Source organism: Ambystoma mexicanum, chromosome 11 (assembly GCF_040938575.1).
Source record: "Ambystoma mexicanum isolate Mex_15411 chromosome 11, UKY_AmexF1_1, whole genome shotgun sequence".
Taxonomy (NCBI): Eukaryota; Metazoa; Chordata; class Amphibia; order Caudata; family Ambystomatidae; genus Ambystoma; species Ambystoma mexicanum.
The window spans coordinates 876,810,076-876,835,976 of NC_090934.1; the positions used below are offsets into that span (position 1 = coordinate 876,810,076).

Genomic DNA, 25,901 nt, shown 5'->3' on the forward strand with positions numbered 1-25,901 from the left:
GTTTAGTCGACCGGAACATGAGACTCATCCAGGGGTGGATTAATTCTCCCTGTCTTTGGTCTGGGAGGCGCAAGTGTTGGGAAAGATTTCCCTTATGTGCAATTTTTATGGACCCCCCAAACATTTTGCTTTTGTTTAGCTTACCTAATCTGCCTTTTTCCAGTGGAGCACAGTCTTCAGATGCCCTCCTCTGGGCTTTTGCTCATCTGTTATGGGGAAACTGACACGTCCTCAGGCTATCAGTACTGGGAAACTATGTTTCCCTTGGTCTTTGACTATGTTGCCATTTCTTGGTAACTTTATATCTATGAGCTATGTACCTTATAGTACCGCTCATAGGGGTCTTTTTTTTTATGGCCCTAGCCACCATCTACTATTTTTTTGGTGGTTGTACAAGTGTGCCTTTGATGAACTGGTGGCAGCAAGTTACTTTTAAAGTATTTGTATTTCTTTTTAATGAACCAAAATGTGTTAACTGCATTTGGCTCAAGACTGTGGCCAGTGCCGAAAATGCCATGTCACAAAGTCTTTTGTTCTGTCCTTTAGCCATTTTGTCCCTTTGCCTTCTCCAAGGTCGAGTGACCAGGGTAGTCCTTATTTGGGCATGCAGCCTCCTGCAAAAACCACATCTTTCACAGGCTCCTGTATGTCATGTGTGCTATTGCCCAAGAAGAGGGTTGGGACTGTCTGGTCCCAATCCACACTACTGTTGGCAGTATGTCTGGAATGCCTGAATGCAAGAGAGCAAATCTTCCATTGGATGTCCCTGATTTGAGCATGAAACAAATCTTCGATAAGAGAAGGGGCTCTGCATCCATTCCAGGTCGATCACCTGAAGTTCACATCAAACTACAGAAGGAGCCAAGTATCCTGAAATGAAATCGCAGACCTGTGAAAAGGCCGGTAACATGCTGGAAGGTTTGGCACCCTGACCCAGCTGTTGTCCCGTCTGACCCCTGCTTTTGTATTGATCACTCTTACCCCTCCTGAGACTTAGCTTTGACCGCCTGCCAAGCTACCGTAGATTGGTCTAGTTTGCCCAGACGGTTACCCTGTTCCACTAAACTAGGGTGGCCTCCTAAACTTCTGCCTAACAGGTCAGAGTCTAGAAATCCATCTGAACACTAGTCATAAGGGAAGGTTATTAAGTTATTGTACACAGTTATTTCTGAGTTAGAACTTCTGTTCTTAGAACCAGATGTTCACATTCCTTTTCAAATTGTTAAGGGTATATTCTGCTTTTAGAGTTGTCAGGCGGGGCACACACCTGATATTTGGACCTAATACTACAAGGGATCTCCCTACATATGTCATTCATTTGAATCTGGGTGTGGTTGGGTTGTTAGCCTGTGATGATCTTAGTAGTCTAGATTTCTGGTATTTAGGAAACATTTTAAGGAGGATTTGGAAAGTATTGCAGTTGATTGTGTGTGTTATTTTCTTTGTAACAGGGTTATGGTTTAGGATTGTGAGTCTTAAAATAAGTGTAACTGCTTCATTTTGGGATATGTTGCAGTTAGTTTTGTTGGTTTTTGTTTAGTCCTAGGTAGAGACTATTTTAGTAGTCTAGGCGAGAGGAGAAGGGCTCTAGATCGCCTCAATTTTCTCTGCCATTTGCAAGTTGATGATCATTCTCCCAAAGATGTGGAGATGAAAGTGCAATTGATGGGCTATTTTGTTTATTTTATTGCATTTATTACATGCCCAGACCCTTGGATATCACAGCGAGGTTACAGACAGCTTGGTTAAAACAGTTGTTAAGAGGTGCCAATCGGGCACAATACATATATATAAAGACAAAACATACATGATAAATCTATGTACAGAGTGTCAGTGAAAGATGGATACAGACATTTTCCCTGAGGCATGGAATGGAGTGTTAGACTTAGTTAAATAGCCACGTTTTCAGGGATTCCTTAAATCCTGAGAATGTTTCCTCATTTTGAATGAGGAGGGGAAGATTGTTCCAATGTGTGGGGGCTAGGTATTGGAAGCTGCTATCTCCTGCCTTGGTAGTCTTGTAGCGAGGGATTGATAGGAGTAATTGGCTGTTGGATCTAAGGGGTGTCTTTGATGCTTTTCTGGTGATGGCGTGGTTGAGGTAAATGGGGGCACAGGGTTTTGAAAGTGACTCTGGCTTTGATGGGGAGCCAGTGGCAGTCCCTTCGAAGGGCTTTATTTTGAATGAGCTGGAGTTTATTTAGGTTAGTGCCCAGAAAGAGTACATTGCAGTAGTCAAGTCTGGATAGAATTAACGCTCTTACCAGCGTGATGCAGTTGGTGGGGGTCAAGAATTGGCGACTGACGGCAATAAGTTTGGCGGCGTGGGATGCGGAAGAAGAGAGGGCATTAATGTGCTTAGTCATGGTGAGATTGGCGCTAGGTAGACACCTAGTGTTTTTACTTATTTGAGCACCGGTATCTTGGTGCCATCAATATTGATGGATGAGTATTCAGCATGTAACGCTGCTATTTTAGACTGGGAGCCCACAATGAGAACCTCAGTCTTCTCGTCATTGAGACAGAGACTATTTAGTGCCATCTAGTTTTGGATTATGGCATATATTTTGTTAATGGTGTAGGTGTCTTGAGTGTAATGTCCCAATAGTGGGATGAGGATCTGGGTGTCATCTGCATAATTAGTGTAGATGACACCCATATCGTCTAAGGCTGAGAACAGGAGTTTAGTATATGCATTGTATAGTGTTGGTGAGAGACAGGAGCCTTGGGGGACCCCTATGGGCACTGTGATAGGGTTGGCAGCTTCTTTACCTAGGGAGACCCTGGAAGTTCACTCAGCAAGAAAGGATTTGATCCAGGAAGTAGCTTCGGTGGAGAAATTGAAGTCTTTGGCTAGTGTGGAGCACAGTTTGTTGTGGTCTACTAGGTCGAACGCTGTGGAGAGATCGAGTAGGAGGAGGATGCAAAGTTTCCCCGAGTCTCTGATGGCATCCATCTGGATTTTTAAGTCCAGGAGTGCAGTTTCTGTACTATGGTTGGGGCGGAAGCCAGATTGCCTCGTGCCAAGGAGATGGTTTTGTTCGAGGTGAGCTTGAACTTGGTTATATGCTAGTTTATCCAGTATTTTAAGTAGAACATGGGACGGTTGCTATTGGCCTGTAATTGGTGGGCACAGTAGGGTCTAAAGTAGATTTTTTCAAGAGGGGTGTGACCCAGGCTTCTTTAATTTTTGTTGGTACTAGGTTAGTATTAAAGGGTGCTTTCACAAAGTTGGTGATAATAGGCGTGTGAGTGTGGGCCCCAAGATTTGACTACTGATGCTGTGGAGTCTGTTTGTAATTCTAATGAAATCTTGGTGTTGAAATGGTGCCCAGGTTCTTGGGTCTGGTGGGATATGTGCCATAGCAATAAGAGAGGCATAGGATTGGTAGTGTTGCAGGAGTTGGGATCCCAAAGATCATCTCTGTCATAGAGGAGTTAAGGCAGAGATCATTATCTATCTTGATTGTTGTTATGGGGTTCCAAGTGCAATAGTATCTAAGAATCATCCATGTATAATAGGAAATATTTTGAAAAGAGTTTGATAATGTCTGCTAGCGGTTGCCTCTAATAACAAATAGCGAATGGGATAAAATGGAGTTTTGGTGATAACCACAAATTAAGGGGAACATTAAATATGCAAGTGTTCTATTTTAACTGTCAAGGTGTGATTGTAAGGTTAACTGAGGAGTGCTGAAACACTCACAGCAATACTATCTATTTCTAGCTGTGCTTTTAATCGTTGTATTAGTGTCTAATGATTGACTTTAAGGTAGGCAGCTGACAGATGAAAGAGTAATGGGACTGTAGAGTGTATTGTTGTCAAACGTGTTTAGAATATACTCTCTTAATGAACAGGGACGTGTTTTCTTACTCCTGTTTCACCAAAAACCTGGTGCTAGTAATTTATTGCAGGATTCTAGCAATAAAAGGAATGTTAACTTTGGTTTTGTAATTTTGGGGTATCCAGGTCAACACTCAGCTTTTTTAGGAGCTGTGCTATGGTGACGGTCTTTAGGGATGTCAAAATTCTGCCTGATGCTCGTGATGTGTTACACTATTCGGTCAGTGGTTTTCCTTGATCAGTGTGGCTGGGTAGTGGTCAGATTGTTCAGTGCAGGTGTTTAGTTTTTTATTGATATTAATGAGCTTTTTGGTTGTGATGCAGTAGAAATCCAGAAGCCTAGATGGAAGGGCTTTGTTTATGATGGCCGCTCTATCTGATCACTTCTGGTGATCAATGCAGGTTTGAATTTTGGTAGTTTAATCTCAAGAGGCCCTAGTAAAAGAATTGCCTAGTTCGCCCAAGAGTTTGGGTTGATTACTAGTTTGTAGTGAGTGGGATTTCTTTGTAAAATGTGAAAACTCCTTTGTTTTGATAATGTATGTGTTACTTCTTGCATGGTCCTATGGTAGCCCTTACTGTGCATTTTGCACGGCAGTGGGCAACTAGGTGACGTTGATTTCTTCTATGAGTGTCTGAGACTGTGGCATGCCCTTTTAGGAGAGGACAGTTTATTTGGCATACTGATCTACAGTGACACGCTGAATTGTACCTTCAGTTATTCTAGTACAATGAACAGGGGTGGACTGGGAACTAAAAGAGGCCCTGGAAATAATGTTCAAAGTGGCCCTATATGACACATTTTCAGCAAGCCCAATGCTTTTCCTATGCGAAAATGTGGAAATGCCACACAAAAGAGGCCCAGGGTGCAGAGGCCCACCGGGAAATCTCCAGAGTTCCCTATAGGCCAGTCCACCTCCGACAATGAAGAGATTGTTCTCTGTATTAATGCCTTCTTGGGTAGTGTGAAATTGTCATTCAAATTTTGTTTGTTGACTTTTTTAGTGTGTCTAATCAGGACTCAGTGTTTTAGGTTGTCCTTTTAGTTGCATAATGGTTATGGATCCCCCATTTATTTAGTAGGCGGTGGTGATCAAACTATGACAGTTCCCCATGTATGGTTTAATTTTGAGGTGTCGCTGAAATGAGTGTATGATGTCCAGGGCATGGCGATCTTTGTGTGTAGGCTTGTTACTCAAAGGTTTGACAGACAGAGTATCCATGGTTTGAGTGAATTGTTTTGAATTTTGATTCTCTGGTTCTTTAAGCCATAGGATAATGCAGCAATTACACCCAGCGGGGGGGGGGCATACATGGCCGGTACCGGCCTATCAGCCCGAGCCTAGGCAGGGCTGATTGAAGAGAGGGCCTCTGTGGGGCCTGCAGGCCGTTACCGGCCTTTACGTACCCCTTCTGGGGTGTGATTGCTATTTGCACCCCAGGGTTTATCTAGGGTGAAAATAGTAAAAATAAAAATTCTCCTGAGATTTGCTTCACTTATTGCGTGACACCAATCGCCAGAGAAAAAAAGCGAGGGCTGCGAATACCACCGTCATCGCAAAAGGCACAAAGTCCCTTTTCCATGTCTATGGTGGCAGCCGGAAGCAGGAGGAGCACCTGCACCAGAGCACAAAGCTCCAGTCCAACAGCTGAGTGGGGAGGGGGTGTGGAAGGGGTTTGTTTTGTTTTGCGGGATGGGGAGTTCCCTCCCCACATAAAAAAAAGATGGTGCCACACAGGGAAGGGTCTTGGGTGGCTGGGAACAGCGGGTATAGACTGTGTATTCTCACCCACCGTTCCAGCCACCTGATTGGCTGAGCACCCTTCCCCGGATGCGAACATCTCAATTACCAGGATTTTATTTGCAATTGCATGTATACTAGCCATAGATTCTGACCATTTGTAGGGAAAGGGGAGGTTGGAGCCTGAAAGGTGGTAGACCATAGTATCTGTCATAGAGATGATATTGTTCATGTAGACATTATAGACTACATTTAAAAAAATTCGAGTGGGAATTGTGTTCGCCTGGGATATCCTTAGTCTCTCTATGTAGCTGAGGGCTATTCCTCCTTCTCTTTTATTAGTTCTAAGTGCCTATTGAATTCCTCTTTACATTGGCAGGCATTGTTTGCATTTTGTTAGATGATCTACTGTGAACTGCACAGGTTTTTAGAGATGTGGGTTATGGCTTCATGGTTGAGGAGATAGTAAGTTTTTGCCAGGATTTTAACTGATAGCCAGAGTACGGTCTGGCACCGTAGGTATGGCTACCCTGTAATTTTGGTGGTGTTGGAGTCTTTGCATTGTTCCCGAGGTTATCTGCATTGCTTCTTGATGCTGGGTTCTGGGGGATTCCTAGTTGCTGGCATTGGTTGATTTCCTGAGTTGGTTGGTGTTAAGGTGCATTAAGGTTTAAGGGTTAGTTGGAGGTTCTTTCTGTCCTTGAGTCATTTGATCATTTCAGATAGTTGGTCGCCAAGTGAAGTGCAAGGTCGGAATTTTACCCTGGAGCATAATAGTTTATTGTATGCGTTTATGGACTGTTTATCTGATTTTGTGTAGCTGGGTAATTGCATCACAGTGCAGTCCTGCACCTATAAGGGTCGAAGAAATTAACTGAAAAAGATGCAAAGGTCATCTGCCAGAGATGTAGGTGATACAATGAAAATGTCAGCGCACCATTCTTTGTTATTATGGCCCTACAACCAGTCACCATAAGGTGTGTCCGAGCTGTTGTCGAGGCAGTACTTTTTCATCTTTTTATATCCATTAAGAGGTTAGTTCAGGTGGAAGGCTATGGCATTACAGTTCTTAATGGTATTTTTAATATTATCCATTTCAACCAATGGTCGTTCTGAGAGGGTTCGGTAAAATGGGGCGGGGTAATGTCAGCAATAACACAGGCCTTAATGGTGAGATTCAGTTTTCAAATGCAGATCAGGTGCAGATTAAATACTCCAGCAGAAATAGGCGTGTACGCAGTGCGATGTGGACACAGCAAGTTACTCTAGGAGACAGTAAGTTAAAAACAGAGTGACTGAAGAAAGCAGTGACTTCATGGAGCAGGGGCAGGGGCTTGCTTGTGGAAACAGTGAGCTCAGGATGCAGGGAGTCAGTAGAGGAATCAGTGAGTCTCCTGCACAGATAGACACTGGAGGAAGCTGCTGTGAGCTGAGGGCTCAGAGAGTCACAGGAGGAACAATGAATTGAGGGGCACAGCAGTGACACAGTGAATATGTGGACAAGGTCACTGGATGGATCTCAAGACACAGTGGAGTTTCTGTCCACAAAACAAATAACTAGAAGCCGCAGTCCAGCAACACAACTCACGAGAGAGCTCCTGTGTAGGGAATGTAGTCTGCCAGGAACAAGGAAAGAATGAATGGCAAGATGTCTAAAGGCAAGGCACTTTCCAGTGCAGCACTGAAAACAAGCAAGGTAAGGCAAATGTTGCATGGATAACAAGCAAAGTGAGGCAGATGCAGCACAGAAAACAAGTGAGGAGCTGCATAGTTGGCATGGAAAACAAGCAAAGTGATGCAGCAGGGGAAACAAGTGAGGAGCTGCAGTCAGCATGGAAAACAAGTAAAGGTATGCAGATGCAGCACGAAAAACCAGCAACGTGATGCAGCTGCAGCACAGAAAACAAGTGCAGAGCTGCAGAGTCAGCATGGTAAATAGACGAGGAGGGAAGAGCAAAATGCTGCAAGTGCAGTACAGACAAATAGCCTTTAGAAGTTCAGGAAGTCCTGGATAACAGAGTGGAACAGAAAGGCCAGGACACCCAGTGGATCCACACCTTCAGTGAGTTCATTCAAGCTCCAGCCCACACAGGCCAAGCCCAGCCTCAATGGGAATTAACTACGAAAAGATATGATTCCCTTCTCCTAACCTTGTCCTGAAGGAATTCATACATTTCTGAGAATTTACCCAAAACCGATGTCACAAAACCTGTCAGTGAAGCCTTCAAATGAACCCAGAGGCACGCCATAAGAGGTTGACTGCTGTTACAGGAAGTGCCTCAGGAGGTTCCCAAGCAGCGCCGCTTTGTCGCAGGATAGTGGAATTGTGAGAAGGTGATTAACTGCTAATGCAAAGTCCTGAGAGCGCATGGAGTGCATGGCTTGCTTTCATAGGTCTGTCCTAATGTCTATGCCATTAGCCATTGGATTAAAAGCTTGCCCCGCCTCAAAACAATGCCATTCCGGCACATTGAATGAGTACCCACCATTCAACGTGTACTGCCATGAGCAATCCCAGTCTCCAGCCCGCAATGAGACTTGGCATTGGATTATCATTGCCAGAGTTTCCCAGTGAATTAATTCGTATACCGCTATTACTTGAGTGAGATACTCCCAAACTTTGAAAGTCTACTGTTATTCGAAGACCTGTAGTGCCGGCACATTGAATGAGTACCCACCTTTCAACGTGTACTGCCATGAGCAATCCCAGTCTCCAGCCCGCAATGAGACTTGGCATTGGATTATCATTGCCAGAGTTTCCCAGTGAATTAATTCGTATACCGCTATTACTTGAGTGAGATACTCCCAAACTTTGAAAGTCTACTGTTATTCGAAGACCTGTAGTGCCGGCACATTGAATGAGTACCCACCTTTCATCGTGTACTGCCATGAGCAATCCCAGTCTCCAGCCCGCAATGAGACTTGGCATTGGATTATCATTGCCAGAGTTTCTCAGTGAATTAATTCGTATACCGCTATTACTTGAGTGAGATACTCCCAAACTTTGAAAGTCTACTGTTATTCGAAGACCTGTAGTGCCGGCACATTGAATGAGTACCCACCTTTCAACGTGTACTGCCATGAGCAATCCCAGTCTCCAGCCCGCAATGAGACTTGGCATTGGATTATCATTGCCAGAGTTTCCCAGTGAATTAATTCGTATACCGCTATTACTTGAGTGAGATACTCCCAAACTTTGAAAGTCTGCTGTTATTTGAAGACCTGTAATACATTTTCTATTCTGATGTATTTTAACATCCATAGATTTTCTAAGGTATACTCTGTTTGAGGTTCTTCTGTGACCAAAAGGTTGGGTTTTTATAATGACTTGCTAAGACCTTATCTATCGATTGCAAGTGCATCTATGAGACATTGTGTAGTCGGTCTGTCCAGATGCCTTATACAGAGCTTGGGCCCAGGTGTTCTTGTAAACCTGTTGTATCTCGTATATAGCTCCAGTGTGAACCCTGACCCCTCTTGATAAAGTAGGCCTTGTATCTTTCTGTTGGCCTGAGTCAAGATCATGTGGCGGCTGGCATTGACATCCCCGGGGTATCGGCGGGATCGCTTACTCTTTCAACCTCAGTAACAGCCCCACCCCCACAGAACATCAGTCAGAGAGACCTGGTAACAGCAGGGTAGGCTCCCTCAGGATTGGAAATCGCCCCTTCTCCGGGTCTGCTTACTCTGTAAGGAAAGAGTTGATTAATTGCTTGAACAGAGCAGTGGCTGTACCCTTGAAAAGTCAGGGAAATTAATGGTTGCACGCTCCCTGCCAATCCTCCCGCCTCAGGTGATGGATGAGGCGGAACGGTGGCCATGGGATCACAGGGAGCTTCCCTTGCAGAGCTGCTAGGAAAACCGCTGCTGCCCCTGAAACTGCTGCAAGGCAGGAAGCCTGTCCCTTGAGGAGAGCAAACTATGCTATTTTAGGAGACGTTTGCTAATCCTGTCCTTTCCAGTCCATAACTGTGCCACCGACGTTTGCTAGAGAGGTACAATGCCTTGACCCGCTACCAAAGGAGAGTGAGAGTCTATTGTGAAGCCAATGATTCCCACTTGGTGCAGGATTACTCCAGATATGACTAAGGCCCACCAAAGCCCTGACCAAAACCCTACTTACTGGAGGCTCATTCTGAAAGTCACACCATACTAGTCATGTCCTACAAGTCGGATTTAACTGGGTGTGTGCCTTTTTCATCTGTACACCTCTTTGCTTTGCATTTAAGTCTCTATTTCTGAAAGTCGAATTTAGCTGTGTGTGTGCCTTTTTCATCTGTGCGCCTCCCTATTGTTTTAAAGTCGCATTTAGCTGTGTGTGTTCCTTTATCATCCCTGCACCTCTTTGCTTTGCATTTGAGCCCCTATTTTTTAAATGTCCCTTTCCTTTTCGACTGCATTTTGCCTTTGTGTCTCCTAGGTCACCTGGTGAGTTAGATAGAACTGTGCAGTGCAGCCACTCTTCCTCATTCCTCTACCAATCTCTTCCACCCCTATGAATCACACCATCTCACCCATCTTCTGTAACTGCTTCACTGCCACCTATCCCCCCTCTCTCATGAAGTCTGGAAGGGAAAAAACAAAAAAGACATCTTGAGTGCAAACCTTGGCCTTCCCATCGCAGACACCTATGTCAGCGCTTCTTCCAGAGAGGACTTTGGTAATATCCTCTTCTCTGTCCCTTCGCCAGATCTATGGACCCCTCATATAATCTCTACTCTCTCTCCTTCCTCATCCTCTCCCATTAACAGTGGTTCCAAGTGGGAATTCCTCTTGGCGGCTTCTCATCTTCATGTTGCTTCATTAATGTCTACCACACCGGCACTATCTTGGTTCAGGTTCCTCAACCCAACCTCCTTGTCTTTGACCAGATCCTGCCATCTCTCATTAACTTCCTTCCTTCTCCTGCCTCTCCTCCCACTACTCTCTCTACCCCTCCCCTTCCTACTACTTCACCACACCCTTGTACACCTCCACTGAAAACTTTCAAAGGCAGAGACCTCTTTCACCTGGCGATTCTTAACACCCGCTCAGCCAACAAACACTCCGCTGGCATCTGCCTCCTTCTTGAAGACATTGACCTCAACATCCTCACTCTTACCAACACATGGTTCAGTGCCAGCCCAGTAATTGCTTTTAACTCCCTCCTCCCTGATGGCTTCAAAATCATTTCCAAGCTTTGACATCACTGCGCTGGCAGTGGGGTTGCCTTAATATTCCCTGAGTGAGTTCCTTCCTCCATCTTTCCCACCCAGCTCTACTCTTCCTTTGAGAGTATGGTATACAAGTTGGTCATCTCGCCCTCCTCCACCCTGAACATTGCCACCATTTACCATCCTACAGGTGCTACCACCGAGTTCCTCTCTGAATGGGCTGATTTCTGTTCTTCCTTACTTTCATCCACCTCCAATCGGCACCTCATGGGGGATTTCAACATCCAATTGGACACCCCTGTCGCAGCATCTACTCTTTTTTATTGACCTCTGCACCTCACTATCCCTCTCCATTCTCCTTTCTGGTCTAACCCACTCGGCTGGACACACTCTTGATACCCTCATTCACTCTGACCTCTCTCGCTCCTCCCCACTTGTCACCTCTCTCTAATGGTCAGACCATTCTTTCCTCTCCTCCCACCTGGGTCCCTTTGGCCTTCTGACCGCACCCCTGACAAGCCTGCCAACTTCATTCACTAACATCCACCCGATGAAATGAGTGTCAGCTGATGCCTTTATTTCCACTTTCATTCCATCTTGCCCCCTACCTCTGACTCTACCACGAGTCTTCTCTCAGCAACCACCACTTGTCCATTACCAATACTCTAGACATTCTTGCCCCAGTCATGAGGATCCACCTGAAACCTTCCTCTAAGCGTAACATGTGGTATGACTCTGAACTTGCGGCCCTGAAACTTAAGTGCAGAGCGGCCAAACGTAAGTGGCAAAACTCAGGCTCATCCTCTGACAAACTGGCCTGCTGCCTGCTCCAAAGGCAATACAGACTCTCCATCCATGCCAAGAAAGGAGCCCACATACAGGCACTGATTTCCAGTGCACAACACGACTGAACCTTTGCACAGTCTCCTCATCCCCTTCCTTCTCCCAGGCTCTCTGCAATGTACTGACCACTCACTTATCCACATAAACTGAGGACATCCTGGACACCCTTGCTACTCACCCTCCCAGCCCATCCCACACCCCCCTCACCTCCCTTGGCCCCTCCTCCCTCTCCCCTCTCGTCCGTATCCCCTGTCACACCTGAAGAAGTTACCAGAGTTGCCCGCTCCATGAAGGTCTCTTCTAAACAGGTTTCCCCTTGCTCATCCAGAACATTAAGGACACCACTGGCTCTCTTGCCCCTGCACTTGCTGAAATCTGTAATCATTCTTCTGCCACTTGATCTTTCCCCTCCTCCCCAAGCATTCCCTTGTGCACCCCCTCCTGAAAAGACCTTTAGCAGACCCTACCTGTTCAGCAAACTATCACCCTATTTCCATCACTCCTTCCTGGGGAAACTTCTGGAGAAGCTGGCCTTGCCCCAACTCAATTTGCACACCAAACTTGTTGGTGGTCTTTATGACCATCAATCTGGATTTCGAGCATCCAGAGGCATGGAGACTGCTCTTATGAACAACTGTGAGGAACTGCTTGCATCGCTTGACTCCAACTCCCCAGCTGTACTCATCCTACTCAATCTCTCCTCTGCCTTTGACACAGTCAGCCACTCCATCCTCATACAAAGACTCCATGATGTCCTTGGTGTCTCAGATCGGACACTGGACTGGCTGACATCCTTAATAACTGACTGCTTGTCCCAAGTCATCCTGGGCTCCTTCTCCTCTCCTACTTCCTTCTTCACCTCTGGTGTCCCCCAGGGCTCTATCCTCTCCCCTGGGCTCTTTAAAATCTACCTTGCTCAGCTTGCACGCCTCATCTCTTTTTGCCCCAACTTCCAGTGTTATGCTGATGACACACAACCCCTTTTTCAAACTTCCTGCTGACCCTCTTGCACCTTCCATCATCCCTGACTGGCTATGTGCCATCCAGTCCTGGTGCACCTCCAATGATGTCTGCCTGAATGCCTGTAAAACTGAGATCTGTCCCATTGGGACCCCTGCTCCCTCCTTCTTCCCCTCGGTTTGGCCTTCCTCCATGGGCTCCTCCCCTGCTCCTTCCTCTGAAGCCATAAACCTTGGAGTCATCTTTGACTCCTCTCTCTCCTTCCTCCCTCACACTCAGGACATTGCCAAGAAGTCCCACTTTCAGCTCTTCCTTCTCAAAGGAATTCTCCCTTTTCTCCCTTTCCCCCAGAGTCTCAATGTAACCTGAGCCCTGGTTCTCTCTAGGTTTAACTAATGCAATAGCCTCCTCCTGAATCTACCTTCATTCACTCTGCAACCCCTTCAGCTAATCCAGAATAGGGCAGCAAGACGTATCCTTGGCATTAAGCGCAGGGACCACATCTCCCCTACCCTAAACTGTCTTCATTGGCTCCCAGTTGCTGCATGGACTGAATTCAAATCTCTCTGCTTCATCCACAAGGCTGTCTGGGGCCCGGGGACCACTATCTTCAACTTCATCTCACTAAATACTTTCCCTCTAGACCTCTGTGATTCTCTGGCACAAACTCTTTGTGTGTAAAGCGTTTTGCTAAACAGAGGGTAGGTGGTCGATTGCTCTCCTCATTTGGCTCCATCCTATTGAACAGCCTCCCCCTCCCTCTGCGGCTTGAGAATGACTTTGTTAAATTCTGGAAGCTCCTCAAGACTTTCCTCTTTACCGTCTCCTTCCCTTCTTCTCTCCCCTGCTAATTTCACAGTTGCTGTCATTGGTGTCCTGGGCCCACATGCATACTCGGGCCCATGACCTCCCACAGCCTATCGTCCCAGCTCCTGTAGACCCTCAACACTTGCACTGTCACTCCCTCTGCCTTGAAGGCTCACACTTTTATCCATCATGGCTTCAGGCCGTGTAGCACTCATCACACCATGCACTTCTACCATGCACTTTTCTGTGACTCACCCACGAGCACGGACACTCCAGCACATCCCCCGCTGCCCTCTTCCTTGCTGCACTCGCACGTTCTGAATACTCACAAGGCACAGTAGGTTCATTCTTTCTCCTTTTTTTCCACCAGGGTTTTTAATAATTTTGTGTTTTTTTATGTGTTTCACTCCCTGTTCCCTCACTTTGCCGTGTGGGCGTTTTGAAGCAGTATTTACTTGCTCTATAGGCGCCTAACAAGTGAACAATAAGGACATAAATGAATACATAAATGCAAGTTCATTGTATAACACTTGGGGCAGAAGTGCTCATTTAGGTATTACCCAAAATGACCTTTTCCAATTAACCTTTTTCACAATTGACCTTTATATTATTTTAGTTATTTTATATATGTATTGGGTTGGTTTTGGATTATAAATAATATAAGGGGATTGGGTGGGTGGTTGCGTGGGGGGGATTTGGATTGGGTGTGGGGGTTCAGAGGGTTTCCCCCCGCATATATGTTCTAGTTGACCTTCTAAATTAGGTGAATGCTCCCGAGGTCAATTCTCATGAGGTCAATTGTGAAAAGGTCAATTAGTATACTACCCTCATTTATATTCACTGATAAAAATGTTTGCTATTATGTGTAATGTAATACAATGTAAAGTGGTTTTGTATAGCGACCTTCTGCCAGTAATGTTGGCCTCGCCGCACATGGCTCTGTTAAAAAGGAGGGCAGAGGGCGTTATTTAGGTGGCGGCAGATGCAGAAACCTTTGGTGTTTATGGATGCAGGTCAGAAATAACCGAGTGTCTGTTGTTTGTGGTTAGTACCAACCGGGCAGGTTAGCCATATGGGCAGACCCCAGATTGTGGGGTGCAAATATTAACAGCATATTTGAATGCAGAAAGGGTGTTCCACTTAGCATATAGTGCCTGCCATTGCATGAGTGCCCACTGAAAAGGTTGAACTTTTATCTCCATCACCAATGGCTTACCCTTCCAGTCAGAGGCTTCTGTGCATCCCATGAAGAGCGCTTGCTGATGTCCTCCTTGCCATCTCTAGTGCACACTCAGAACTGGTAGGTGAATGCTTCTGTCTGTTTTTCCCCACCTTCAAGCATTTCGCAGATGTACTGTGAAATGTTGCATAGTGCAAAGTTCGCCAGTTTCACAGACTGTTGGCTACTGCTGGTCTCATTGGGCGAGACTTTCACTCAATTCAGTTTAAATAACAAAGTATACCATGATAACATACATTTACAAGTCAGAACAAATTGTACAACAGTACAACATTACTATAAAATACGTTTCCATAGCATAAAAGAAGGAAGATAACACTACAAAGTCATCATGTAAAGCCCAAGACGTAGGAACAACTGAAATTAGCTTTAAGAACATACATTGTGGTCTATATTGCCTAAAACCTGGAAAATGGTGAATACACACAAGCATGCCAACCCCAATTCTGTATTATTTAGGGCGAACAAGGTGAGTTGCAATTCATTCTACGTTTAAGCAAAAGGAGCACCAACTATCCCTGCTATCAGTGGTGGTTTGCGGTGTGTCAGTATTGGTGAATATTGTTCATTTGTGGGTTACCTACGCTGGTGGGTGTAGATTGGAAATATGCAGGGATGCAGTAAGCCAAAAGGTGTGCTATAAGTATGTAATACAATATTTGTTTATTGTGTGAAAATGTCAGTAATTGTGTTGCTGGGGTTCCCTACCACTCTAGAGAGGTGTCTCCTGTGATTTTTGATTCATGTATATCCGGATTGGACATTGTTGTGTCTGTTTAAGAGAAATAGGTCCCAGTTCCCCTTTTTTTCATTAGTTTTGCAGATTAGATTATTTTGTAAATGCTTGCACTCAAAAAGCATCTTCACCCATTTACTCACTACTTTATGGGAGAACATACATCCTCTAAATCGGCCATTCCTAGTCTATTACAGTCTTTTCTCAAGAATAACTGGTGAATGTTGGAAATCTGTGTGTCTGACCCCAAAGTCCTTCAGCTGTGGCAGTCTTTTTGGTCCCCACATCTTTCTTCTGCTTTGGAGCAAGTGATCCTTCCATTAAAATATTTGATAAGTTTGTCTAATTTTCCATTGACCAGGACATTGTTCTTCCTCTTTTTTCCTTGATCCTTGCATTGGAGAATATATAACTTGAAACTCTAGTTGTTTGCTAGACACATTAAAAGCATCTGGATCTTGAAGACTTTCTCTTCAGGTCCTTCAAGAACTTACCAGTGGAAGCCCTCATGGAAGACCTCGCCAAACTCCACCTTACCCGAAACCGAACTGCAACTCTCTACTGGAAGCACTCAATGCCAACCTTTCAGTATGCATCGACTGACACGCATCTGCAAACCGAGAACCATCAGCACCCTGTTACTTTCAATAACTCAATATCAGAAAAAGAGTCATCAGGAAACAAAAGAAAACCTGGCACCGCTCCAGGCCCGCATCCGATCTAGCACTACTCAAGGAACTCTGAGCAACCCACCTACAACTCATCAACATAGCCAAGGCCTCCTACTATCAGAACACCATAGCAGAAGCTAACAACAAAAGCAGAGCCCTCTTCAAAGTGGCCAAGCACTGCGTCAACCTGCTACCCATCCCTACCATACCACACTCCATCGAAAAATCCACTGTCATCAGCACCTTCTTCACTGACAAAATCAGCAAGATACCAGCTCTGCTTCCACAGACCCACCTCACATCCCTCCTCGCGAAATCTCCACACACTGGACCAGATTTAAGACACTCTTGACAGAGGCCCTGGTAGAAAATCTGGCTGCCCTCAAAGCCACATTGTATACAGTCGTCATCCTCCCAGCATCCATCCTCAAGACCCTCCTGAGCTTTCCTTCCCTACTTGGAGAGAATGAACAGCTCCCTAACTCAAGGCACCTTCTCATCGACCCTAGAAACTGGACAAATCCTCCCTTTACTAAAGAAACCCACTGTTGATCCCGACAACCTAGGTTAGTATGGCCCCATCACCCATCTTCCTAGATAAGATCATCGTGAAAATGGTAGATAGACAACTGCAGGAAAACATCAACACCAAGAATCTCATCCAAATCCACCAATCCGAGTTCAGACCCAGATGCAGCACACAGACAGTAACCATACAGGTGGCTGACGACGCCCTCAGCATCCTTGATGGCGGCCACCCCTGCCTCCTGGTTCAACTCATCCTCTTGGCCGCTTTCAACACAGTAGACCACCAGGCACTTACAGACACCCTACATCTGTGCATCGGGACCAGCAACCTTGTCCTACGCTAGGTTCAAGTCCTACTTCGCCAACCACCAGCAGTTTGTTCAGATGGACTTCTCTAGATCACCAATGCTACCTGTTACCTGTGGAGTCCCACAGGGTTCCAACCTCTCCCCAGTGATCTTCAATCTATTCATGTAGCTGCTGGGAGCCCTTCTAGCCACACACAACATCCACATCCACCAATACGCAGACAATAATCAGATATACCTCAAGATCGACCCCATCAAGGACATCCACAGGTTCAAAACCTGCCTCTCGCTGATCCAGTCTTGGATGTCCAGTGCATACTTGAAGCTCAACCCCTCCAAGACCAAATTCCTACTCTTCACCAACAGGTCCGAACAGCCAGACATACAGACCTGTCTATCAACCATGAACTCTGAGGGCTTCACACTTGAGCTCATCTCCTGGGCCAAGTACCTCAGGTTTCACATCGACAAACAAGTCCCCTTCAAGACACACATAGCTAAGAAAATTCAGACAGATTGGTATCAGCTCTCCCTCCTGCAAAAAAGTCAAGCCCTTCCTCCCTCCGGACAGCTTTAGATCCACCGTTCAAGCACTGGTCCTATCCCACGCGGATGAGGGCAATGCACTCCTCGAAGGCCTTCCGTCGTCCTCCCTTATGCCCCTAAGAAGTGTCCTACACGCGGCCGCATGCCTCATCAAGGGTCTACGCAGACATGCCACATCATCCCAGCCCTCATCAACCTTCACTGGTTCGCACTTCACACACACATCATCTTCATGTCTCATCTATAAGGCAGTCGCCCTCAAGTCACCCACGTGCATTGCAGAGGGCACCACCAGATGCAGGACATGTGCAGACTTGAAATCCACCACTGCAAAAAGAAAAGGACCAGAAAACAAGCCTTCTCTGCCTACGCCCAAAGAATATGGAACCTCCTCCTCTCCAGCATCAGACTCACCCCTAAACTCCATCAATTCAGAATAGAACTCAAGACCCATCTCTTCAAGGATTTTCTCTGCGTCAAAGTCTGGGCCAACACTTCGTTAGACGCACCCGCCCCTCTCATCCCTGCCACCCAGTACAGCTGTAACCCTCCTCTGTTCCCCTCTGTATCCTACCCCTGCTGTATATCTATTCTATTGTTACCTCTGAAAAGCACTCTGTTATGTATCTGTATTGTTGTATACCTGTGTAAAGAGCTGAGTTGCTTCTCGAAGCTAGGTCCATGCTCAATCAATGCCATGATAATAATAATAAAATAATGATAATAATAATGATAATAATAGTCAGTATTGAAGGTGTGATAATTGAAATATGTATTGAAGGTTTATACGAAGCAAATAATTCAACTACAAAAATAAAGTACTGGGGAGAGACAAAAACTTAAATATGACTGATTTAGTTTCAGTCCTACCGGCCTTTCAGATCGATCTCCCTTTTGGAGAAAATGTTCAATTTTGCTCTTCAGGGCAAGTGGCTTCTACCCTGCCACCAATACACAAGTTCAAAATGCCCCTTCCCCAACGTGCCAAAATGCCTCCTAACATGCAGGGTCGGCCTTTGACAGGGTCGGCCTGAGTGAAGGCTCCGGGTGCTAAGTCAAGGGGAAGAGGAGTGCCTAGGGCTGCAACTCCTTTCCATCTCCCCAATCCATTTGCTTTTCCCCCACACCTGACAGCCTCTATGCTGGATGCTGCCACCCCCTTTGACATGACACCCAGTATTCAAACTGTCAAGTGTGGGGGGAAATCAATAAATGAATGGGATGAGGAGAAAGTAGTTGCAGCTCCAGGCACCTTCCTTCTCCTCCCCTCAGACTTCACGCCCCGGGCCCTTTTCCTTCTCCCATCCATCTGTTGATTTCTTAATTACCTTAAACCATATGCTGGGCTATATTGCCTGGTATTCTCACAGTGTGGGAGGGCACAATTAAATGTAATAGAGCTATCAAGCCAACAGCTATGTGCTGGCATTGAAGCTGGGAGCAGGCTTTCTTATATCTTCATGTGGTGCAATTCATCACCCTGATTGAAATATGGAACTATGTACCCTTTAATTAAGTTTATCAGCTTCTCAAATCTTAATTAAATGTGTGTTTCTGTACTTACATCGACATTTCATTTAGAAGAATACGACAGTTCAATTTCTAATGTTTTAATCCACCTAATTTACTGCACTGCTTTTTACAGATGTTTATTATTTATTGTGCTCATTTTTCCTGTACAAGTGAACCATGCTTGTTTTGCCTAACATGTTTCTTAGTTAACTTCTGATATTTTGGCTCTATGAGCCATAATGCTTTCCCAAAAAGGTCAGATAGACTACTGCAGTTTGTTGGTGGGTGGGGAGATTTCCGCTGTGATGGTTCTCTGACAGATAAAACAATGGACGGTTGATATGTTGCCTTCACCAAGTCAAACAATTGTGTGATCCTGGGTATATCTGCTTAAGAAAGGTAGAGAGGGGAGAGGGGAAGAAGGTGGTGATTGGCACTGGAAAGAGTAATTCTTGCATGCTACTGTCTACAGGTTCAAGGGCAGGGAGATGGAGGGTGGGAAAGCATATAGGGATTGACAAAAATGGACACTAAACTTTCTTCATGGCAGTTCAGAAAATGAACAAAAACCTGTGCGCCAGTACTGGATCCAACGTGCAAATAATCATGGGAATATTCACCAAGACATCCTACCTTCAAGAATAAAAACCTAAGACAGCAAAGGCAGATATGGTGACAGCTTTGAGTAGCTCATGCCAGCGAAACTTCCAATTAACATAGAAGTCATGATTTCTACTGAATCCAGTTGGAACATATGGGTTTTAATGATGTAATTCACCATATAAAATAAAACAATCAACCCTAGACATTCGTTGATAGAAATTCAGAAGATGTATGGACACCGATCTTTGAGCAGGTGGATCCAGTAGAAACCATTTGGCAATACTCAACTGGAATTTATAATAAGGCACTTTGACTTCAGGTGAACTGTGTGAGATAGTAGATGCTACCTACAAGCAGGGTGCAATATCTCAGTTCATTTCTAGTGGATCTAGCTGCTGATGTGTACTTTATTTAATAATCAGATAACCTATACAAACGGCACAAAACAAATACGCACTATTGTTATGCACTGTCACAAACGATTTGTGTGCAGTAGGTAACATTCACACTTTGTTCATTAAACCCTGAGCACAAATACTGTCATCAGTGCTGTTTTCATGCCAGTCCAAAATGCATTTTATGAAAGACATTGGGCCTCATTACGAGTCAGGCGGTAAGCCTGCTGGTGCAGCGCCTGACTTTGCAGAGGAGATTACAAGTCCGGCTGCCCGGGAAGTCAGGTGCCGGTAAAATGTTAGTCCCTATTCCCATAGAGTCCCATAGGTCTCTATGGGAGTGGGGACTCAGTAGAGCTGGCACCGTTGCTAACGGTGCCTGCGCTTCCATGAAGGGTTTGCCTACCATGGCTGCTGCGCTAGCAGGGTCAGACCTGTCGGGCGCAGCAGCCGCAGCAGGCACGCACGTAGTTTGCTTGTCCCTTGTTTCCGGACCGGCAAACTTGTCATGAGGCCCATTGCATTTCACCTGTATTTTCATTGTAAATATCTTTGCAGTTTTGGTCCCCTTGTAATAGATGTTTCTTGCTTTTGGTCTTTAAGTTGACCATTCAAATGAAGACAAACCATTGTTTGTCTCCGTGCTTTAAAGTGTTGCGTATAAAAGTGTACAGTGTTGAGAATGTATTTATCACCTTGGGGCACCAAATATGATTTCACCTAGGGTGCTGTCTGTGCAAAGGCTGGCCCTAATAACATGGTCTCTCATTTCTTATCCTGACAGTGGAGACCCCATCCCTCGTGTGGAGTACACAGCAGAGGAAATCTCGACTTGGTGAGTGTGCAAGTGGGAAAACCTCAATCTATTGCAACAGCAGCTCAGGCTTCCCTCACACAGAGGTCAGATAGAGTGCAAGCAGCAGCGATACATGAATCACTCTCACGCTGTCCAGATACAGCATGAATATCAGCATTGAAAGCCTCCCTCACAGGCAGAACAGGTACAGCATGCATATCAGGGGTGAGAGCTTCCCTCACACACAGAGCAGGTACATCATGAATATCAGGGGTGAGAGCTTCCCTCACACACAGAGCAGGTACATCATGAATATCAGGGGTGAGAGCTTCCCTCACACACAGAGCAGGTACATCATGAATATCAGGGGTGAGAGCTTCCCTCACACACAGAACGGGTACAGCATGAGCATCAACAATGAAAGCCTCCCTCACATGCAGGCACAGCATGCATATCAGGGGTGAGAGCTTCCCTCACACACAGAGCAGGTACATCATGAATATCAGAGGTGAGAGCTTCCCTCACACACAGAACAGGTACAGCATGAATATCAGGGGTTAGAGCTTCCCTCACACACAGAGTGGGTACATCATGAATATCAGGGGTGATAGCTTCCCTCACACACAGAGTGGGTACAACAGGAATATCAGAGGTGAGAGCTTCCCTCACACACAGAACAGGCACAGCATGAATATCAGGGGTGAGAGCTTCCCTCACAAACAGGACAGGCAGAGTGCAAGCAACAGCGATACAGGAATCACTCTCACACAATCCAGATACAGCATGAACATCAGCAGTGAAAGCCTCCCTCTCATGCAGAACATGTACAGCATATCAGGGTTGAGGGCCTCCCTCACACACAGAACAGGTACAGCATGCATATCAGGGGTGAGAGACTCCCTCACACACAGAACAGGTACAGTGTGCATATCAGGAGTGAGAGCTTCCCTCACACAAAGAACAGGTACAGCATGAGCATCAACAGTGAAAGCCTCCCTCACATGCAGAACAGGTACAGCAAGAATATCAGGGTTTAGAGCTTCCATCACACACAGAGCGAGTACATCATGAATATCAGGGGTGAGAGTTTCCCTCACAGACAGAACAGGTACATCATGAATAACGGGGTGAGTGCTTCCCACAAACACAGAACAGGTACATCATAAATATCAGGGGTGAGTGCTTCCTTCACAAACAGAACAGACACAGCAAGAATATAGAATATCAGGGGCGAGAGCTTCCCTCACACACAGAACAGGTACAGCATGAATATCAGGGGTGAGAACGTCCCTCACACACAGAACAGGTACATCATGAATATAAGGGGTGAGTGCTTCCCTCACAAACAGAAAGGGTACACCATGAATATCAGGGGTGAGAGCTTCCCTCACATGCAGAACAGGTACAGCATGAATATCAGGGGTTAGAGCTTCCCTCACACACAGAGTGGGCACATCATTAATATCAGGGGTGATAGCTTCCCTCACACACAGAACAGGTACAGCATGAATATCAGGGCTGAGAGCTTCCCTCACACACAGAACAGGTACAGCATGAATATCAGGGGTGAGAGCGTCCCTCACACATAGAACAGGTACATCATGAATATCAGAGGTGAGAGCTTCGCACACACACAAAGCAGGTACAGCATGAATATCAGGGGTCAGAGTTTCCCTCACACACAGAACAGGTACAGCATGAATATCAGGGGTTAGAGCTTCCCTCACACACAGAGTGGGTACATCATTAATATCAGGGGTGATAGCTTCCCTCACACACAGAACAGGTACAGCATGAATATCAGGGCTGTGAGCTTCCCTCACACACAGAACAGGTACAGCATGAATATCAGGCGTGAGAGCGTCCCTCACACATAAAACAGGTACATCATGAGCATCAACAGTGAAAGCCACCCTCACATGCAGAACAGGTACAACAGGAATATCAGGGGTGAGAGCTTCCCTCACACACAGAACAGGCACAGCATGAATATCAGGGGTGAGAGCTTCCCTCACAAACAGGACAGGCAGAGTGCAAGCAGCAGCGATACAGGAATCACTCTCACACAATCCAGATACAGCTTGAACATCCGCAGTGAAAGCCTCCCTCTCATGCAGAACAGGTATAGCATATCAGGGTTGAGGGCCTTCCTCACACACAGAACAGGTACAGCATGCATATCAGGGGTGAGAGACTCCCTCACACACAGAACAGGTACAGTGTGCATATCAGGGGTGAAAGCTTCCCTCACACACAGAACAGGAACAGCGTGTATATCAGGAGTGAGAGCTTTCCTCACACACAGAACAGGTACATCATCTATATATGGGGAGAGAGCTCCCCACACACACAGAAAAGGTACAGCATGAATATCAGGGCTTTGAGCTTCCCTCACACACAGAACAGGAACAGCATGAATATCAGGCGTGAGAGCTTTCCTCACACACAGAACAGGTACAGCATGCATATCAGGGGTGAAAGCTTCCCTCACACACAGAACAGGAACAGCATGAATATCAGGAGTGAGAGCTTTCCTCACACACAGAACAGGTACATCATCTATATATGGGGAGAGAGCTCCCCTCACACACAGAAAAGGTACAGCATGAATATCAGGAGTGAGAGCTTCCATCACACACAGAACAACGAACAGCATGAATATCAGGAGTGAGAGCTTCCCTCACACAAACAACAGGTAGCACGCAATTAGTAGCAATTCAGGAATCACTCTCATGCAATCCAGATGCAGCATGAATGTCAGGTGGGAGAGCTTCCCTCACACACAGAACAGGCACAGCATGCATAACAGGGGTGAGAGCTTCCCTCACACGCAGAACCTGTACAGCATGAATATCAGGAGTGTGAGCTTCCCTCACTTACAGAACAGGTACAGCGTGTATATCAGGTGTGAGAGCTTCTCCCACACACATGATAGGTAGAGCGCAAACAGCAGTGATACAGGAGACAATCTCATGCAATCCAGATACGGTGTGCAGTCATAATGTCGACATCAATAATGTCGACAGTCAAAATGTCGACAAATTAATGTCGAAAAACAATAATGTCGACAAACAAAAATGTCGACATTTTTCGATATTTTTTCGAAATTTAATTTAGTGTATGCATAAATAAATAAATAAATATATATATGATGTGTTGAGTATGAGGGGTGGTTGGGGGGGTGTGGGGGGGGGGTGGCAGGGGGGTGTTGGGTGAGGGGGGGTTGGGGGGGACCCCCCCATAGTAAATACAATTTTTATTTATTTAATTATTGAATAAATAAATAAATAAATAAATAAATAAATAATTGGTATGTGTTGAGTATGAGGGGTGAAAGGGTGGTTGGGGGGGTGTGGGGGGGTGGCAGGGGGGTGTTGGGTGAGGGGGGTTGGGGGGGGACCCCCCCATAGTAAATGATCCTTTTTTAGGTTATTTATTTATTGAATAAATAAATAAATAAATAATTGGTATGTGTTGAGTATGAGGGGTGAAAGGGTGGTTGGGGGGGTGTGGGGGGGTGGCAGGGGGGTGTTGGGTGAGGTGTTGATAGTTTTAAGGGTTTATAGTCATAATGTCAAAAAAAAAATGTCGACATTTTTTTTCCGAAAAAATGACTTTTTACATTATAAGTATAGGATGTCGACATTATTATTTTCGACATTTTTTTTTCGACATTTTTGTCTGTCGACATTTTTTTTTCGACATTATGACTATAAACCCCAGATACAGCATGCACATCAGGTATGCGAGCTTCCCTCGCCTGCAGAACAGGTACAGCATTAATATAAGGTGTGAGAGCTTTCCTCACACACAGAGCAGGTACAGCTTGTATATCAGGGGTGAGAGCCTGCCTCACACACAGGACAGGAAGAGTGCAAGCAACAGCGATACAGGATTCACTCTCACGCAGTGCAGACACAGCATGAACATCAGCATTGAAAGACTCCCTCACATGCAGAACAGGTACAGCATGAATATCAGGGGTGAGAGCTTCCCTCACACACAGAACAGGTACATAGCGTATATCAGGTGTGAATGCTTCCCCTACACACAGAATAGGTAGAGCACAAATAGCAGTCATACAAGCAGCACTGTCATGCAATCCAGATACAGCATAAACATCATCAGTGAAAACCTTCCTCAGATGCATAACATATACAGTGTGAGCATCTGTGGTGTGAGTTTCCCTCACTTGCCGCACAGGTACAGCATGAATATCAGCAGTGAACATCTGCATAGCAAGTGTCCTTCATGTGTATAACAGGTTCAGCATGGGCATAAGCAGTGATAGTATCCCTCACATGCTGCACAGGTATACAATAAACATCAGGAGTGCAAGCTTCCATCACTTGCAGAAAAGATACAGTGTGAGCATCTGGGGTGCGAGTTTCCCTCCCTTGCAGCACAGGTACAACATGAATATCTGTAGTGAACATCTGCATAGCAAGCGTCCTTCACGTGCATAGCAGGTTCAGCATGAGCATCAGGTGTGCAAGCTTCCCTCCCATGCAGAACAGGTACAAAATGAACATCAGGGGTGCAAGCTTCCCTCCCATGCAGAACAAGTACAGAATGAACATCATGGGTGCAAGCTTCCCTCCATGCACAACAGGTACAGCATGAACATCATGGGTGCAAGCTTCCCTCCATGCACAACAGTTGCAACGTGAACATCTGTCAGTAGTGATAATTCCCCTCACATGCAGCACAGGTACAGCATGGACATTAACAGTGAACATCTGCATAGAAAGCGTCATTCATGTGTAGAACAGGTTCAGCATGGGCATAAGCAGTGATAGTTTCCCTCACATGCTGCACAGGTATAATTTGAACATCAGGAGAGCAAGCTTACCTCACATGCAGAACAGGGACAACGTGAGCATCATTAGTGAACATCTGCATAGCAAGCTTCTTTCACTTGCAGCACAGGTCAACATGACCATCTTCATAGCAAGCGTCCTTCATGTGCAGAACAGGTTCATCTTAAACATCAGGGGTGCAAGCTTCCCTCACCTGCAGAACAGGTGCAGCATGAGCATCAGTAGTGAACATCTACATAGCAAGCTTCCTTCACATGCAGCACAGGTCAGCACGAACATCTGCATAGCAAGCGTCCTTCATGTGCAGAACAGGTTCATCTTGAACATCAGGGGTGCAAGCTTACCTAACCTGCAGAACAGGTGCAGCGTGAGCATCAGTAGTGAACGTCTGCATTGC

General features: G+C 45.7%; 1 protein-coding gene across 1 annotated transcript in view; it reads left to right on the forward strand.

Annotated features, from left to right (window-relative positions):
- TH (tyrosine hydroxylase) overlaps positions 1–25,901 on the forward strand; it is a 414,235-nt gene that overhangs the window by 236,782 nt on the left and 151,552 nt on the right. The window contains exon 6 of the mRNA XM_069623939.1: positions 20,673–20,723. Within this exon, the coding sequence (XP_069480040.1) occupies positions 20,673–20,723 (51 nt within the window). The remainder of the gene's footprint in view (positions 1–20,672; positions 20,724–25,901) is intronic.